Below are 17,770 nucleotides of genomic sequence, written 5' to 3' on the forward strand. Positions count from 1 at the left end.
CGGGCCGCCGCTGGCGCCTCTTTGGGGGGGCTGTGCGGGCCAGTCGGGCAGTCTCTGGGGGCCAAGCCCGTGCATTGGCTCTCGGCTGGGAAGTGAAAGGGACAGGAAGTCCCAAAACGTGCCCCTCCCCCCAACCGATTCCATTATGTTCCAAAATGAGAGGTGCGGGTCTTCCCCTGTGAGTAAGGCCAGCAGCTGTTCCCACTTGGAGGCTGGGCATGGCCAGCTGGCTTAGTCCGCTCCGATTCTTGTCTCCCTCGCCCCGTCCTTTTGAAAGACTTCAGGAAAGTTGCAGCGTCCCAGTGGTGTCGCGCTAGAAAGGGGCTCGGACGGGGAGGCTCACCCACGGGGACCGCTGGCTTGAATATCGCGCGTCACTCGCTTCCTGCCACAATTGCCGTCCTGGGTCACACGCTCCAGCCCCAGACAACTGTCTCGCAGACCCGAAGCCCTTGGTCCTCAAGGAGGCGGAGATCTCGCTGTATGGGAGAAGCGTTGGACTCTTTTCTTCGGGCTGCCACTCCCCTTGGAAACCTAAATAGTCTGTTGACTACCCCAAGATGCAAACTCCTTGGTGTATAATTCAAGCAATGCCAAGGTTTGCACTCAATTTACCTTAGGCTTTTGCTTACAGAGAAGGCTCAGAATTCTCATATTTCGGATGCCTCACCTGCGCTCGCACTACACGCAATTATCCCAGCCACTCTTACCAAAACCCTCAAGGCTGTATCTAGCGCACAATTTCTCTTCTCCTCGGACTCTTTCCTTGTCATTCCTGCCAGAAATTCTCTTCCAATATCCTCTAACACTGTCCATATAACCCTTGGGCTAGCTAGTTCCGGGAAGACCCAACTTAAAATCCCGACGCAGATGCATACAAGCCTCCTGGCCCTGTGTGACTTTTTTGCTTGTTTCCCCATCTGTAAAATGAGCTGGAGAAAGAAATGGCAAACTACTCCAGTATCTGCCAAGAAAACCCCAAATGGGGTCAAAGGGTGACTGAGAACAACTAAGCTACAAATACCCCCTTATATGATACTTATTAAATACTAATATTCATTATGCACGAATTTGCATAAATGTATTTTCCTAATAGAATGTTGGTTGCCACCTTATTCATTTTTATATGCTTTTCACCAATGCCACCATCCAGTAACTCAACATAGTAGATATTCATCAGAAATGGCTGAATAAATATTGGAATTTCAAGGGTTTCTTATTTCTTCACTCTAAAGATTTTAAAACAGAAGCAAAAATTATAGAAAACCATAGAGGACCTAAGATATTGGTAACTCTGAGAAAAGTATACTTGAAGCAAAGATACTTATAGCAGGGTGTTTACTCAGTATGATTGATGAGATAATGGTTCTCTAGTTTACATATACTTAGTACTTAGTATAGTGATGTAATGGTTCCACAGTTGACACATGCTCAGTGTGCCATAGTGATGTAATTGAGGGCAGAGAGGACTTGAAATAAGGAGACTCAAGAGAAACTCTAGTGAGAGTGTGCTTGAGCTCGATCTCAGACTCCAGAGATCCTCGAGAAAGCTAGCCCGGACATTACGGGAAACTACAAAATGTTCTACAAAAACCTAACTTTAAAGCATTTTCTAACATTCTGCCAATTGTGCCACACTTAAAACATATAAAGTATACTGTTTTCTGTTCTCTATAATCACATGGGAAAAAGTTACTTTTACAAATTCTCTTCACTGAACTCACTAAATTATGAATTATAAATTTCATCATAATCTCAATAATTTCTTCCTGATGCTACTTCTAAAATGGAAAGATAAGCAAATTATGAGCACTTGATACCTACTCCCTCTGCCTTAAAGGGAAATAAATGACAAACCACCAGATTCCAAGATTATTAACATGTCAGAAATTGTATTGTCCATGAAGGCATTCAGTTTCAAAGTCATTCATTTGTGTTTATTTCTTGGATTTCCCAACCTCTTCTTTTAAAGTTCCAGGATTGTAACTTAAACATGCAAAAGACAAAGAAGGAGCCAGGCACATAAACTGCTCTATTGCAAGCCAATAGACTTAGTCTCTGGCAGGATACCAGTCTCCTGGGGCTATCATTTTAAATAGGGTAAATCGCTGTACAAATTTCAGATTTTTCACTGGATTGAAATATATTTTGGCCAGGTAAACACAGTTCCAAAAGCTTCCCAGAAGCAACTATGGTATGAAATAAGGAGAAGGGGGGAGGTAAAAGGGGATAAGCAGTTAGATAGTGCCTTTACAAATATGGTCTCATTTGATCCTCACAACTGTGCTGGGAGGCAAATGCAATTATACCCACATTTTACAGGAGAGGGAAACTAAGGCAGAAGTTAAGTGACTTGCCCAGGATTTCAGACCTAATTAGAGTCTAATTTAAACTCCAAGGTCAGCACTCTATCCACTATACTGCCTACCTGCCTTTGATCCCTCTGAAGCACAACAGTAGACCTCAAGAACTGAGGCAATTCTTAACATTTGCACATATAGATGGGACTGTTTGTTTCTCATTGAAGCAGAATGCAAAACTCTCCTCAGGATTAAGCTGCTTAGGTGAAGCAAAGAATTTTAATACGCTTACCTGAAAGTTGTCATTCCTTAGTGCCCAGTGAAGCCACAGAATTCAACAAATTCAATTTGTTTATTAAGATTTTACTATATGCAAGGCACTGAGATACAAATGTGAAAAACAATGAAGCCTTTGCTCCAAAGGAGCTTACAAATTTAATAAGGGGGGAGTAGGAGGGGGAAGGTAAGTATGCTAATAACTATAATACAAAGTAGAATTGTAAGTGCAAAAAGAGGTCCCTCTCCCATCATTAACAAAAAAGTGCCATGATATATTTGAGGGAAGATAGTAGGGGAACCCAAGAAGGCAGGCTTCATGAGGCAAGTAACAGACTGATTCTTAAAGACAAGGTAAAGACAGAACAAGAATGGGAAATGAGCAGTTCAGATGCCTGGAAAAGATGGTTTTTAAAGTCAGACGGTAGAGAGCCTTGAATACCAATGTTAAGGATTATATTAAGTACATAATGGAAACTCACAGAGCTTAGGGCAGAGCAATAAGCCCCATTAAGATAATGTGAATTAGCAGTGTGTTGTATAAACTGTAAAGGGGAAAAACTACAGATAAGAAGTCCAAACATAAGATTACAAAACAGACAGAAGATGATAGTTGAGAGTCTGAACCAGGATGCTCACACAGTGGATGCAGTAGGAGGAGTTAACCTAAAGAGGAGTTTAAGAATGGAAACATATGACCTATTCTTCTGAAGATGGCACATGCACTTAACAAGACTTAACAAGACACAGGTCTCCTGATCTGTGATTTGTCAATAGAACACCAATACCCATTATAACCTGTCAATAACTTGGTATAGAAAGGTTAACGTGTAGCCTGAGATGTGAAAGTTGGAAGACTGAACCTTGATCAAACAAGATAACCTTCATTAGAGGCAAGCTTTCCCACCTTCTTGACTCCAAGGCTCACATTCTACCCACTATTAGTTACAGATGAACTGAGACAAATGGGATTTTTTTTTTCCCAAATGAGAGGTCAAGGTGAAATGAAAAGGAGTTGTCAAATAGTTTAGGTGCAAGAGGTCAAGAAGAATCAAAAGTAAGATTTGGTTTGAAGGCTTCAGTATTTCAAGTCTTTCACTTTTCTTTCATCACCAAGCAGAATGAAGTCCTAGATTTGTTCTTTATCTTCCTATCATCACATAGAACTTCAGTCCCAGAACTGAGACAGAACCAGCCCAACTTCTGGCAGCGGAGAATGGTCATGAGCTTATGCTTCTACCTTGTCAGTCTCCATAGCCAACATCTTCCAGTCAATTCCTTTAGTGAGCCTAATTCAGTGGCTATACTAGGTAGAGTGGGAAGAGCTCTTGACCTGAGGTCAATTTCAAGTCTGGGTAAGCCTGGGCCACATCACTTTACCTCTCATGTACTGTTTCCTCATCTGCGCAATGGAGATAACAATAGTACCTACCCTCACTGGGTCTTTGTAAGGATTGAATGAAAACACGTGTAAAATACTCTGCCAACCTTAAAGTTTCACAGATGCTAACTATTATTATTATTTCATCAGCTGTCTATACAAATTCCAGACCTGCTGACTGCAACAGCTACAATAGTACCAATGGGCTATTTCTCCTCACCATAGACTATGGAAGACGAGGAGAGATTGGTTTCCACCCTTAACATATGAAGGGACTATAAGCCTGCCAAAGGAACCCAAAACTCAAGGACATGCATCAGACCCGCTTAATGCTTGGTACTTAGTTAAGGTACCAATGAAAAACCTGGTTTCTAGTCTAAACTCTTATCACCAAATTTGACCACTTAGACAAATCATCATCTTTGTTCCTTCAACTGCAAGTGAATGAAGACAGTACTCTTCTATCTGCACAGAGGAGATGGAGGAAGGTCTAGAAGAATTAAGATCCAAGTCTTAAGACTATTCATCTTTATAAGCTAAAAGATATGACAATCATTGAGAAGAATATATGAAAGGGCTGAGTGGAAATAGCTACCGTGGTAAAAGCAAAAGATCTTAGCTCCATCATAGATCTGCTATACATCCCCTTTTCCAAAGGAGAGGAGACCACATCCCTTCACAAAACTTTCTGAAAACAAAGATATCTAGGATATAGTCCAGAGTAAATGAGATAGAGAACATATGCCTAGATAGATGCACATGTGGAATGGAGATCAACTGAGTAAGAATTACAGATTGTTGGCTGTATAAATAGCCTCACCTCTACAATAAAACAAGATCTCAAATCCTTTTAGTCTGACAAATACTATGGAAAGCTCACCATTTAAGTAAAACGAATATTTAAAGATCTGAGATTTCATCAGTGTGTGAAATCCTCCGTTAATAGACTGCCACCAGTCTATACTAGTAGACAAGGTTTAGTTGCCTGAGGTGCAAGGTTACACAGATAGTAAACGTCAGAGACAGGACTGAACTACCATCTTGCTGATTTCAAATCCAGCACTATCCATTATACCACACCACCAGGTTTCAAATTAATTCTCTCTGGGGAGTTGAAACAATTAAACTCCCAAGATAATGCTCCTACTTTCTAACTAATTGAAAAGATCACAACCAGGTGTCACCCAAAAGACTTATACAGAAGCAGCTTCTACTCCATTATCACTTCTACAGAAAAACACCACAGTGAGAACAACATTCTTTTAAGAAAGGGAGAAGAAATGTGTAAATATACAGACAGTTCTTGCTTTACATAAATTCACATTATGCAAATTTGAATTTAAAAAAGAATTCTGAAAGAAATACTTTCAAAAAAAAAAAAAAAACTTATGTTAACTTGATTGTATAATAAGTACTAGGTTCACCTGTTCACTCAATTTGCTTTTTGACTCCAAGCTCTGGCCTCCCACCTCAACCCCTCACCTCCCAAAAAGAAAAAAACAATCAAAAACCCAACAAGCCCTTCAAGTGAAAGCAGAACAGACACACAGAGACCACCACCTCCATACTTGGTATCAGACTTCCAGCATGAAGAGAGAAGATCTTTGCCCTGCTCTAATCATCCATGTGTCTGCCTATCCACAATGGGGAAGAAAGTGTCTGGCTCCCACATGTCGCCTGTTCTCTCAGTATTCTCTCCTGTCTATGTTCCTGTACAGACTCAACTTGTCTGCCTCCCTGAAGTGTTTTTCTCTTGGTTCCAGTCAGGCCCTCATATGGCTGGCCTTGGCCCTTTCATGTTCCTCCTCCTGGTCTTGCTTCTTCATCTGGTCCCCACATGTCCCTGAACTGTGTGTGCTGTACCTCCCTCCCTCCATTGGTGCTCAGCCCCCTTCCTGCTCCTCTTCCTCTCTTCCCCACATCCATGGGCAAATTTGCATTATGTAAAAATCACTTTATGTAGAGGTCTGAGAAAAAGTCCCCTTACTTAAAAGCAAGAACTGTCTATACACAAAATACTGTCAATGTCCACAGGAATCAAAGTAAAAGTCACCAGAAATCTGTCTTCCATATCCCAGTGGGAGCTTGAGGCAGAGTTTGTGAATATCCAGGATCAACAGTTTTTCTGGCTTCCTGCTCCTTATGGCTCCTCCAGCTAGCTGACAATTTGTCATAATAAACCTGCCAGTTTTTCCAGAGAGCTAAGGCCAATAGTGTTCTCTCTGTGTGATCTTAATCTCATGCCAATACTGATTCCATAAGCATTTTATATTGCTTTTCTGGCTTCATGTCCTGTCAGAATTTCTGAGCCAGCAGAGTTGTTAGCTTGATCTTGCCATCCATGGAAGCAGTAAGGCAAGTCCCACAGTCCATGGCTGTACACCAGTCTACTGTGACCACTGGGGCTCTATGACCTCCGAGGCTCAGGCAGCTCTCCAGGACTTTCTCATCACTGCTCAACTGCAAAAGAAAACAAGAAAAAAGCGATAGATAAATAAAAGGAGTCTGAAACTGGATGCTACCAGAAATGAAGGAATTCTTAAGAAAAGTCAGACTGCTTGCTTTAAATCGCCAAACCTCACTTTTATTATGAACATGCATACTTAACCTGACCAAGGATCCCTGAGGACTCTGGTTTGGCTTTCCAGAATAGATATAAACCCTCACCTCCTTCCCACCAATCATAAAGAATTAGTGTTTAGAACTTAAATATATCTTACATAAGTAGAAAAAATATGTAAGGATAGAAGGGGATATAATTTTATGTTATTAATGAGCCTGTATCAAGCTGATTTATGAAAGTGATACAACATATTTCATTTGTTTAGGACTTTGATTCCAACATAATTTTTGTAACATTCCTTTGCCCAAAATTGGGCAGCTGCTAGTTAGTGATGGACTTCAGCCCAAAGGTCTTTCCACCACATGTTGTCTCAACTCTGCAAGACCACCCCTCTGTCTCTTCCCCACAATCCCAGACAGATCAAAAGACATGGGGCAGAATGGCTCCGATATGTTAAGGGACAGGTCAATTCTCTAAGAGTCTCCACAGCTGTGGATCATAACATGTGAAGGAGTTGCAAGGCAGCCTTTGCTGACACAGGTGTTGCGGACTGGGAATGAAATAAATTAGAGGCAGAGGGAAGAAGAGGGAGGTCAGAGAACAGCAAATGCTGTCTCAGTCTCCTTGCATCTCATCTTTGTGTGAGAACACAAGGAGAGCCATTCTGCAGGTTTGGGTTGGAACTCCAGCAGCCACTGTCAGGTGGCTCCTGGTAGCACAACACCTATATAAAGAACCCCAGAAGTACCAAGCACTGATGCAGGTAGCCAAAGCTCAAATGCAGATGAGGCAGAAATCTATCCACCCAAAAGATCACAAGAGGATAGATTTATATCTTCAAAGTACTTGAGAGGAGACCTTCAAGAGAAAAAGTCAGGAATTATTATTTCAACCTTGTTACCTTATAGATGATGCCCCCTGTAGCAGAGCAAGTCAGCATGTAATTTCCCTCAGAATCAAATGCAAAGAGACGACCTCGTGGAATTTGGACTTGCTTGTATCCACTGTAACCCGACAACACAAAGGGGCCTGTGGCATCCATGGGAAGGGAATATTCAGATACTTTCTGGCCACTCTTGTGGATGTTCCACTGAATAAACTGAAATTACAAAGAACAAGAAGAAAGCTTCTGAAAAATGAAGCAGAACTAGGAAAACAACCTACATGATAACTATGACAATAGAAACTTAAAGAACAATAAAACAACCAAAAATGAATGGTGGTAAAATCATCATGTCTAAGCTTAGTCCCAAAGAAGAGATATGAGAAAATAACTCCCCAAATTTCTCTGGAGAGATGGGGACAATGGGTGTGGATTACTTCATATATCAGACATTTTCAACTATGTTGGTTAATTTTGCTAATTATTTTTTACTTTCCTCTTTTTTAAAAAAAATTCTTTATTAAGTGGGGTTTTATGGAAGGAGCTAGGCAAAGAGTGAAAGAATACAGTGGGAAATATATATAATGTAAAAAATTAAAATTTCACTTAAAGCTATTTAAATAAAGAGCATCTGGCACCAGAAGCACAGAGATCATCAGAGCCACCAGACGTACCACTGGTGTTACTCTGGCTTAATAAAAGTCAAACTTAGTAAAGTATATTTTCTTCCTAAAAATTTTGCCCTCAGAAGCAAGTTATGCCAGGTTTAAAAAAATGTTTCAGGGATCTGGGCAGTTTACAAGAGGGCCACAATAGCAGAAAGAGTTACTTGAATCCCTTCACAGAACTACAATGTTTATTTCTGCCACCTACAGTTATATATGGGCTTCTGAAGCTATATGGGCTATTGGAGAGAGAAGCAAAAGAGGAAGCAAATGGTTACTCTTAGAATCCATGAGAACCCATCCCTGTGAGGGGGAAACATTAATTTTTCTGGGTAAATAAAATTACCCAGTCATGAATATCATCACTGCTAATAAAACTCAAAACAAGCAGGTTATCCTTAAGGAGTATTTCAACCCCCTACCCATCAATCCCACAAGCCAACCTACCTTTCCATCTTCTCCAATGCTGTACACAGTGTTTTCATCGTAACTAAATTCCACAGAATAGACTTCCCCACTATGAGCTTTCCAGCTCATGGCACATTCATGCTGCTGCATATCTGAGAAAACAAGTTAGAGAACTGGCCCTTTTAGTCAAGGGTCCTAAGCCACTATACTTTAATAATTAAGAGACCTTCCTTCCCAAGACAATGTGTAAAGAGCTAGCCCCATTCAATAGTTCTACTCCTGTCTTCTCCTAGATCAAAGAATGTGAAAATTGGAAGAGACTCTAGAGGTCAATAATCCCCTCATTTTGTAGGTCACAGTAATGTCAGAGCCAAGACTCAAAATCAAGATTTCTTACTCCAAGTTCAAAGACCAGGTGTTTTGTTTTTAGTCAGTGATTTCTTACTGCTCTTCCTCAATAAAAGAAGTTAGGAAACTCATGTCCCTGGGAAGAAGTGATGGCCCTCAAACAAAAGAGAGCCTTATAAATCAATGAACAGCTGGAAACTAAGGGTTGTCTATTCAGACTGAAAAACTGTCAAAAATACAATTGAAAAATGAACCATCAAAGGCAAACTCACACTTTTCCTTGTATTTCACTATTTTGCCTTCTTTTCTTCTTTGTAGAATAAATTTACAGAGAGTAGGTAAGAGATAGTAAACCCAAGCATAATTAAGTAGAATAGCACTTTCAGCTTCAGGATCAAATGCATATCTCACTGGGTCACAGATGGGCTGACACCCAAGGCAATCCCTGAGAGTCCAAATGGAAGAATCAATAACCTCACTACCTCTCAACTCCCCCCACCTCCCCACTGGTTAACACGGATGTTTCACCATAAGAAAGCTTGTACTATGCAAAAGCACCCAGGCCAAAAAGCACCCAGGATCTTACTGCAGCCCCACAGACTGAGCCTTGGCTGTGCTTCCATCCTCATGGACCCAGAGTCTGTCACAGCGCTGAGACAACCAAGACATGAATCTCCCTGAATAGAACCACTCACCAAAGAGCCGAATGGCGCCATCAGCTGCCCCTGTGACCAGCAAGTTCCCATTGTGGTTGAAAGCAGTACAATTAATAGCAATGGGGTCTGGATCCAGGGAGAACTGGAGCTGTAAGAAAGAATTATCAACAGATGTCAGGTTGCTCTTTCAAGTACAATGTACAAGCTACTGAGAGAAGCACTAAGGATCACTGTCCTGGCCAAAGTGATGACTGTGAATTATACTGCAATTGGCTTCTTCTGTACTGTGATGAATAGTCTTTCCTGAGACTCCCCGATATTTATTGGGGCACATTCACCACAGATAATGCACAGGATGATAGACTTGGAGCTAGAAAGGTACCAGAGAGGTCATAGAATCCAACTTGCTGGTTTTACCATTGAAGAAACTATGGTCTTCAGAGGTTAAGGAACTTGCCTAACATGTTATAAGCTGTTAGAGCAGCCTATTCAGAAATCAAATCAAGGTTCTCTGACTCCAAATCCTTTATGTTCTTTCTCAAATGAACCAGTCCATGCCTTGGTGATGGTCATGTCTAAAAATAAAATTTACCAATTTGGAATTATGCCCAAAGACTTATCAAACTGTACATACTCTTTGATCCAGCAGCACTTCTGCTGGGTTTATATTGCAAAGAGATCTTACAGGAGGGACAAATGTTTGTTGCAGCCCTTTTTGTAGTGACTAGAAACTGGAAATTGAATGGATGCCCATCAATTGGAGAATGGTTGAATAAGTTATGGTATAATAGGGAATATTATTGTTCTATAAGAAACGATGATTTCAGAAAAGCCTAGAAAAGCTTACAGGAATTGATGCTGAGTGAAGTGAGCAGAACCAAGCGAACATTGTACACACCAACAAGATTATCTGATAATCAACTGTGTTGGACTTAGCTCTTTTCAACAATTAGGTAATTTAAAAGCAATTCTAATAGACTTAGTGATAGGAAATGCCATATAGATGCAGAGAGAGAAACATGGAGAATGAATGTGGATAATAGCACGGTATTTTCATCTTTTGTTGTTGTTTGGGCTTTTACAAATATGGAAAGATGTTTAGAAAAACTGCACATGTTTAACCTACATTGAATTACATGCTGTTTTGGGGAGAGGGGAAGAAAAAGGAGAGGGGGAAAATTTGGAACACAAAGTTTTGCAAAGGTTTTGAAAACTATTTTTGAATGTATTTGGAAAAATAAAATACTATTAAAATAAAAAAATAATAATTTTTTTAAAAAATTAAATAAAAATAAACCAAAATCCCCAACTCATTCTTATTATTAATAGTAACTCACACTGAGCTTTAAGGTTTACAAAGTACTTCTCACATGTCAAAATATTTTGGAGACACCGTTTCCCAGGGTTAAGACCCAGCAAGCAGATGGGTGTCCTGAAGATGGTATAACAACAGTCCTTTGCACTACAGATGATCTCACTCTCTGACAAAGTGTGTTGCTTTGATCAGCACCAGGTGTTCACCAAGGGAGCTCCTTCTATTTTCCAGGGTCCTGAGAGGCAGAAGCAAGTGATATATCCCATCTCGACATGTTCACAATCCCTGTTTCTTGTAGCTACCAAAGGACTAAGTTTCTGCACTCCTATTTCCATCACACTAACTCTGGTTCTGTACTCCTCCACAATCAATTTGGAGATAGTTCCAACAGAACCCCAAACACCTGTACTGTCCAGGAATGAGCCTGCCCGGGAAGTACTACTCAAGAAGAACTAAAAATGATTATGTCATGGTCCAGCCCACTTCTATGATATAAAGCACTGCCTTTGCACCACCAAGTTAAGCCCATCTACTCATACTTCTGCTTGTAAGTACTTTCCTCACTTTGAAATTAAACTTCTGTCTGATCCCTGACGCTCCTGCTCTAGCCTGCTCTGCTCAGCTTCAGCAATCTAGGAGTTAGAGGTTGATTCCAGCCCAGTTGACACATATAATAACTGAGGTAAGTACTGAAATGACATAACCTAAGTTTTTTTTGTCTGAACCCATTATTTCTGTGTATAAGAAATTCCCTCTAACAAAGCAAATCAGTAACTCTTCTGCGATTGATCAGGTGCTGCCAATGGCCCCATGAAGTTAAACAACTCCCTAACACCCGCCCTCAACATTAAGTGTCAGAGGGATCTAACAGCATTCCTGAAGCACTCACTCAGTGACTGCCCACTTTCCCTGCACTAAGTATCAGGAGTAAGGTAAAAACAAGTGCTCACCTCAGGAATGGGTGAGATAACATATAAATAATTAAGTATATACCAGCTATTTACAGTAATCTGAAAGGAGAAGGCACTAGGGTGGAGCAGGGGAGGAGAGGACAGAAAAAGGAGGGAGAGAGGGGAAGGGAAGAAGGAAAGAAGAGAGAAGAGGAGAGAGCTCTTGCAGAATGTAAGGCCTGAATTTAGACTTGAAAGATGCCAAGGAAACTAAGACAATTGAATGAGTTATCTTCTATGTTCTAGAAAATGAGGATACAGAAATAAAAATTAAAGTTCCTCCATCCCTCACAGGGCTTGGGTTTTATTATCTCTTCTATGCTTTAAAGACTCTGGAAAAGGAAATTATATACTACTAATTTGTTTTACCCTTTCCTTTTTGTTGACTATGATAGTGAATTTTCTTACAAAATAAAGGGGGAAAAATAATCTTACTTTTTTTGGCTTACCAGCTATATGACCCTGAATAACAAACAAAACACTTGGAGCTAAAACACTCACTTAAGATAAAATCAGATTTTCAATGGGGCTCAGGGTAAGAATATTGACAATTCATCTGCCACCTTTTGTCACAGACATATAGACACTTCACAAACCATAAATATCCCATATATACTAACACCAACAGTTTGTGATATTTTTGCCAAAGAAGGGAGAGAGTAAGTTAGTAAAATCCCTATACTACTTCCTTACCATGTAGCACAAAACACTTTTTCTGAAAGGAACAACATTATAAATGGTTATAAGTTCCCAGTTCAACTCATAAAAGCCATTTAGTTTCAAATGACCTGAACTCTATATCTGCAAGAATCTAGTTTTCATTTTCATTTTTTTTTATTAATAATTGTATTTTTTGCATTTCAGTTATAAGGTCTTTGTAAGCTAGTCTATGAACCTAAATGGTTTATAATGCAGTTTCTTTGAGAAAGCATTATCAAAATTACAAACTGGTTTACAAATGAACATCTGGAAAACAAGTCATTTTTAAAGCTAGAGACTGTTTAGTCATATTAATGCCTTATTTATCTAGTGAAGTCAAGAAAATGGAATGTGCCAAATAAGTGAATTTTCCAAATCCCTAAGCTTACCCACTTTAAGCTCCAAAATTCTCTAGGGAGACAATTTCCTTAAATGAACTGGCCCCTTTCCTGCCTTCTTAAAGAGATTACACTGAATCTCATTTAAACTTTTCTTGATGAGTTAGTCACCATTATGGATATTAGTTATTATAGTGAGCTGTCATACAATTAAGTCATCAAGGATCATTAAACATACAATGCTTGTCCCTTTTTATTTTAAATGGCCCTAGACTCATGTAATTTTTTAGTTCTTCTATATGCTTTTTATAGTTTTTCTATCTTCTAGGAAAATCCCCTTTAATTTCTTGCTATTAATTATTTCTACTTCAATTTACACATTAGGTATTTTGTTTGTACATCTAGGTTTGTGGCTGACTTCTAAATGAGTGAAATTACTGCAAGACTGATCTCACTATCCACTTGAATACTGACTCACATTCTCACCTCACAAAATTCTTTCACCGTTTGAGAACATTAATAAATATTAAATCAATATGAAACCAGATGTTTGTTTCTGTTTGGGAATATAAGAACTAGCACCTAAATAAGGCAATCTGCTCACTGTAATAAGGAGTGACACTGCTGCTCCAAAGCCTGCTAATTCTCTGCCTGAGACTGCCACGGCAGGAGACATGGCTGAGCGGCTGCCATGAACAGCTCAGACATCCAGGGAAAGACCACGTATGTATGTACCTGCTGCTTCATGGTCTTAGTGTCCCACAGCAAGAGCTTGCCAGGAACTTGGTTCATGCCTTTGATGCCACTATCTAGTGATGTGTAGTCCATCTGTGAAATGAGGCTGGGGGCTGCAGCTGAGCAGACGAAGGAAGTCCCACTGGGGCTACAGGCAAGGGACAGGATCCTACAATGAACAAGAAGCTCAATCAGATTCCTTGCCCACAAAAGATGTTTCGAAAAGAAGAGAAAATAATTCATGGCTCTGCGATTCTAAAACTGAACATGATTACCAAGAAAAAAACTTGTTGAGAGAAAGTGAAACAACAGGAGCTGTGCATGATGGCAAAGGTCATGTCAACTTAGAGACTGAAATAAGGAAGGAAATGCCAGGCAGAGTTTGACTTGCTCCTTGAACTTTAAAAGAACAGATCTCAAAGAGTTCCGAGATTAATACAGGATTCCATGGAGAGAGACTCTAAAAAAGACAATCAGTTTGAAAGAGATGGGAGATTGAAAAATGAATTCCAAGGACAGAATCACAAACAAGCCTTATAAGAAAAAAAAGGAGAAGTATCTAGAGAGAAGATCAATGTAGATGAGCAAGGAGCTCATCAATACTTACATTATAAAAATGGCATTTAAAGAGGGGCAGACATTTGAAAAATAAAAAAAGTCTTACAAGTCCTATGAGAATAGAATCAGAAAAACTAAAAATCAAAATGAGCTGGAGCTTGTGATAAATGACAAAGACAATAAATAGTGCCTTTTAAAAAGTTATTTTCAATGACAAGAAGGTCAATGATGATGAAATTGAAGGGCAATAATGAACAATGGAAAGAACATAGGAAAAACATCACTCCTATTTTCCTTCACTTTTCAATATCAAAGGAAAGAACAAAAATGGTTCAAAGAATTGAAACTCAAGATAGTAAGAGAACATCTAACCACCCTTAAATAAGTTCAAGTCACCTGACTAGCATGATCTAATCTCAGGAGACTGAATATGCAAATATGATTGATAAATCACTGTTCTTGGTATTTGTTTTGGCAAAAAGAAAGGCCATTATCATACTGGAGAGACTCAAAATGTCCCAATTTTCAAAAAAAAGGAAATAAAGTAAATTTTTAAAGCCACAAGCAAGCTAGTTTATTAAAGGCCAGTTTGTGAATTTTTCTCAAAAAAGATGGATTATGGAGAACAATACAATAACCAAAAGAAATTGATCATATCTTTTTGTTTGTTTGTTTTTTTGCTGAGGCAACTGGGGTTAAGTGACTTGCCCAGGGTCACATAGCTAGGAAGTATTAAATGGCGGAGGCCAAATTTGAACTCGGGTCCTCCTGACTTCAGGGCTAATGCTTTATCCACTGCACCACTTAGCAGCTCCGGATCATATCTTTTGACCCAGGAATTCAATTGCTAAAACTTGATACTAAAAAATTCATAAAAAGGTAAAAGGAGAATTATACAAAAAATTAATACCTGGATCATTTGTAATACAAGACAATTAGAAGTGTTTTTCACTAATAACATTTGAGTGAATGGCTAGAAGAGTTATAGTACAATCATATATTAGAATACCATGCTAACATAAAACTTATAGCAAAATATTCAAAGATACAAAGTGACACAATGCAAGATGAACAGAAGTTATATTGCATGTACAGTGACTAAAATTATCTTTTTTTTTTAAAGATAAGTAAGCTCAAAGTATGAGAATTTCGGTTAAACTTACAAAGGGATATGGAGCAAATTCATTTTGTGCTTCTTACTTGTTAATTCATTTAATTATATTTAATTAAATGCTAAAGTTTTATGTAAGATTTTACTCCCTATTTTATATATGCATTTAATTTGCTGTTGCTTGTTATTAAGTTTATTTTTAAAAGTTTTAAGAAGAGGTGATAGGACTCAGTCATTCCAAAATAATCTCCTTTCCTTTTCCATAGCGCTACTAGACTAACAGATTCCAGAAATTATGTAGATCTACTGCATGTGGATTTTTAGCAAGGTGTACAACAAAGTCTCTCACAATATTTTTATATATAAAATGAAAGGATAAACTAAACATTGAGATAGATAAGTTCAGAATAATTTACTGATTAGACCCTGGAAATAGGTCTCTATTGCAGGCACCCCAAGAAGTAGATTTGACATAAATCATAAATCATATAAAATTGGGAGTTAATTTCTTAACTAATAAGTTAAGTAACAGAAACAACTCAAAAAAATTTTACAGGCTAAAATAGTAGATAGAATTAACAAATTGAAATTTCATATAAATATAAAATGCTGATCTTAGTTTTAAAATAAACAATTGCACAAGAACAAAAGAGAGAAGATACAGCTCGAAAGCAATTCATTAGAGAAGAAGTCTAGAGTTTTAGTGGACCACAAACTCAAAATGAGTCAGCAATGCAATGTAACAAACATAAAAGCTTATTTATCTTAGATTATATTTTTGCCATTAAATTTTGTTAATGAAATTCATTTTTAATAGCTTTTTATTTTTTCCAAATATATGCAAAGTTTTCAACATTACCTGTGCAAAACTCTGTGTTCCACCAAATTTTTCTCCCTCCCTTCCCCTACTCCCTCCTATATACAGCAAACAATTGAATATATGTTAAACATATGCAATTCTTCTAAACATATTTCCATATTTATCATGATGCATAAGAAAAAGCAGATCAAAAGGTAAAGAAAAGAAAAACATCAGGGAAAGAAAACAACAAGCAAATAAACAAAAACAAAAGTGAAAATACTATGTTGGGATCCACATTCAGTCTCCATAGTTCTTTCTCTGGATGTAGAGAGGCTATTGGAATTGCCTTAAATCACCTCATTGTTTAACAGAGCCAAGTCCATCACAACTGTTCATCACATAATTTTGATGTTGCTGTGTACAATGTGGTTCTGTTCCCTTTACGCAGCATCAGTTCATGTAAGTCTTTCCAGGCTTTTCTGGAATCAGCCTGCTCATCATTTCTTATAGAACAATAATGTTCTATTACATTTATTATATTAACAAAAGAGCATCCAAATAAGAGAGTCCCACCAAATTGCTTTCTGGGCAGACCACATCTAAGACGTTCTAATACCAGGAACCACATTTTATTAGTAATACAAATTAGCTAGAAAATATCCAGGAAAGAGCAATTAAGGCAAAAATGCCATAACTATCAGCTAAAGAAACTATGGAGTAACTAGTGGGTACAAATTACTAGAAAGAGATTTTGATTACCTTAAGAAAAAACTTCCTACTACTTAGAGTTCTCCAGAATTGGGATGGATTACCTACAGGGTTTCATGAATTCCCAGTCATAGGATCTTTTCAAGGATAAGTCAAACAGCCACTTGTTGGAGTACTCTTATGGGGTGGAACTTGATAATCCCTTCCAGTTTTGAGATTCTGTAATTCACCTGCTTCTAACAAGGTCATATCCTACGACCCCAGATTAGGTCCTGGGGAACAGAAAGTGATACTTCTATTATGAAAACCTGATTCCCAAACTATATCCTTAATAGTGAATAGAGAATAGTTACAAGTTGGTATATAAAGGTAACAGAAATGATAAAAGAGCGAAGGGAACAGAACCAGGAGAACAATTTATACAATAACAATGGCATAGTAAAGATAGATAACTTTGAAAGAATTAGGAACTTTGCTATTGAACAAAAAGTCTCAGGGTCCAAAATGCTATCTTTCTTTTTTAAGAATGTGGCAAAAGCAGAAATTTGTTTTGTTTGACTATATGTTACTTGTAACAGAGATTTTGCTTTTCTTTCACTATTTGGGTGGCTGGGATGGCAGAGAGTGGACAGGAGGAGGGAAGGGAGAATGAAGAAGCAGATATTTAACTGATTAAAACAATGAAATATAATTAAAACAAAAAAATTTTAAATGCCAATGGTAAAAAGAGAATTTCTACAGAAACTAAAATGTAGAGAAACAATAATAGCAAAGAACTGGAAATAAAGTATATGCCTCTCTATTGGGAGGGTTGTTATATGTAAACATAGGAAGACTTATATGAACTGAAACAAAACCAAGAAAACAACATAGAGAATGACAACAACAATATAAATGGAAACAGCCAATAAAACAGGGGTCCTCAAACTACAGCCCGCGGGCCAGATGCGGCAGCTGAAGACGATTATCCCCCTATGAAGTTTCTTTGTTTAAAGGCCCACAAAACAAAGTTTTTGTTTTTACTATAGTCGGGCCCTCCAACAGTCTGAGGGACAGTGAACTTGGCCCCCTATT

At 38.4% G+C, this 17,770-nt stretch overlaps 1 protein-coding gene across 1 annotated transcript in view; it reads right to left on the bottom strand.

The window, feature by feature from the left end:
* Window positions 1–2,633: 2,633 nt before the first annotated feature.
* WDR91 (WD repeat domain 91) overlaps window positions 2,634–17,770 on the bottom strand; it is a 36,674-nt gene continuing 21,537 nt past the window's right edge. The window contains exons 11-15 of the mRNA XM_031939115.1: window positions 13,518–13,686; window positions 9,520–9,628; window positions 8,516–8,628; window positions 7,422–7,619; window positions 2,634–6,417 (exon numbers count right to left, since the gene is read on the bottom strand). Coding sequence (XP_031794975.1) covers window positions 6,253–6,417; window positions 7,422–7,619; window positions 8,516–8,628; window positions 9,520–9,628; window positions 13,518–13,686 — 754 coding nt within the window. The 3' untranslated portion in view covers window positions 2,634–6,252. The remainder of the gene's footprint in view (window positions 6,418–7,421; window positions 7,620–8,515; window positions 8,629–9,519; window positions 9,629–13,517; window positions 13,687–17,770) is intronic.

Source organism: Sarcophilus harrisii, chromosome 5 (assembly GCF_902635505.1).
Source record: "Sarcophilus harrisii chromosome 5, mSarHar1.11, whole genome shotgun sequence".
In the NCBI taxonomy this organism is placed as follows: domain Eukaryota; kingdom Metazoa; phylum Chordata; class Mammalia; order Dasyuromorphia; family Dasyuridae; genus Sarcophilus; species Sarcophilus harrisii.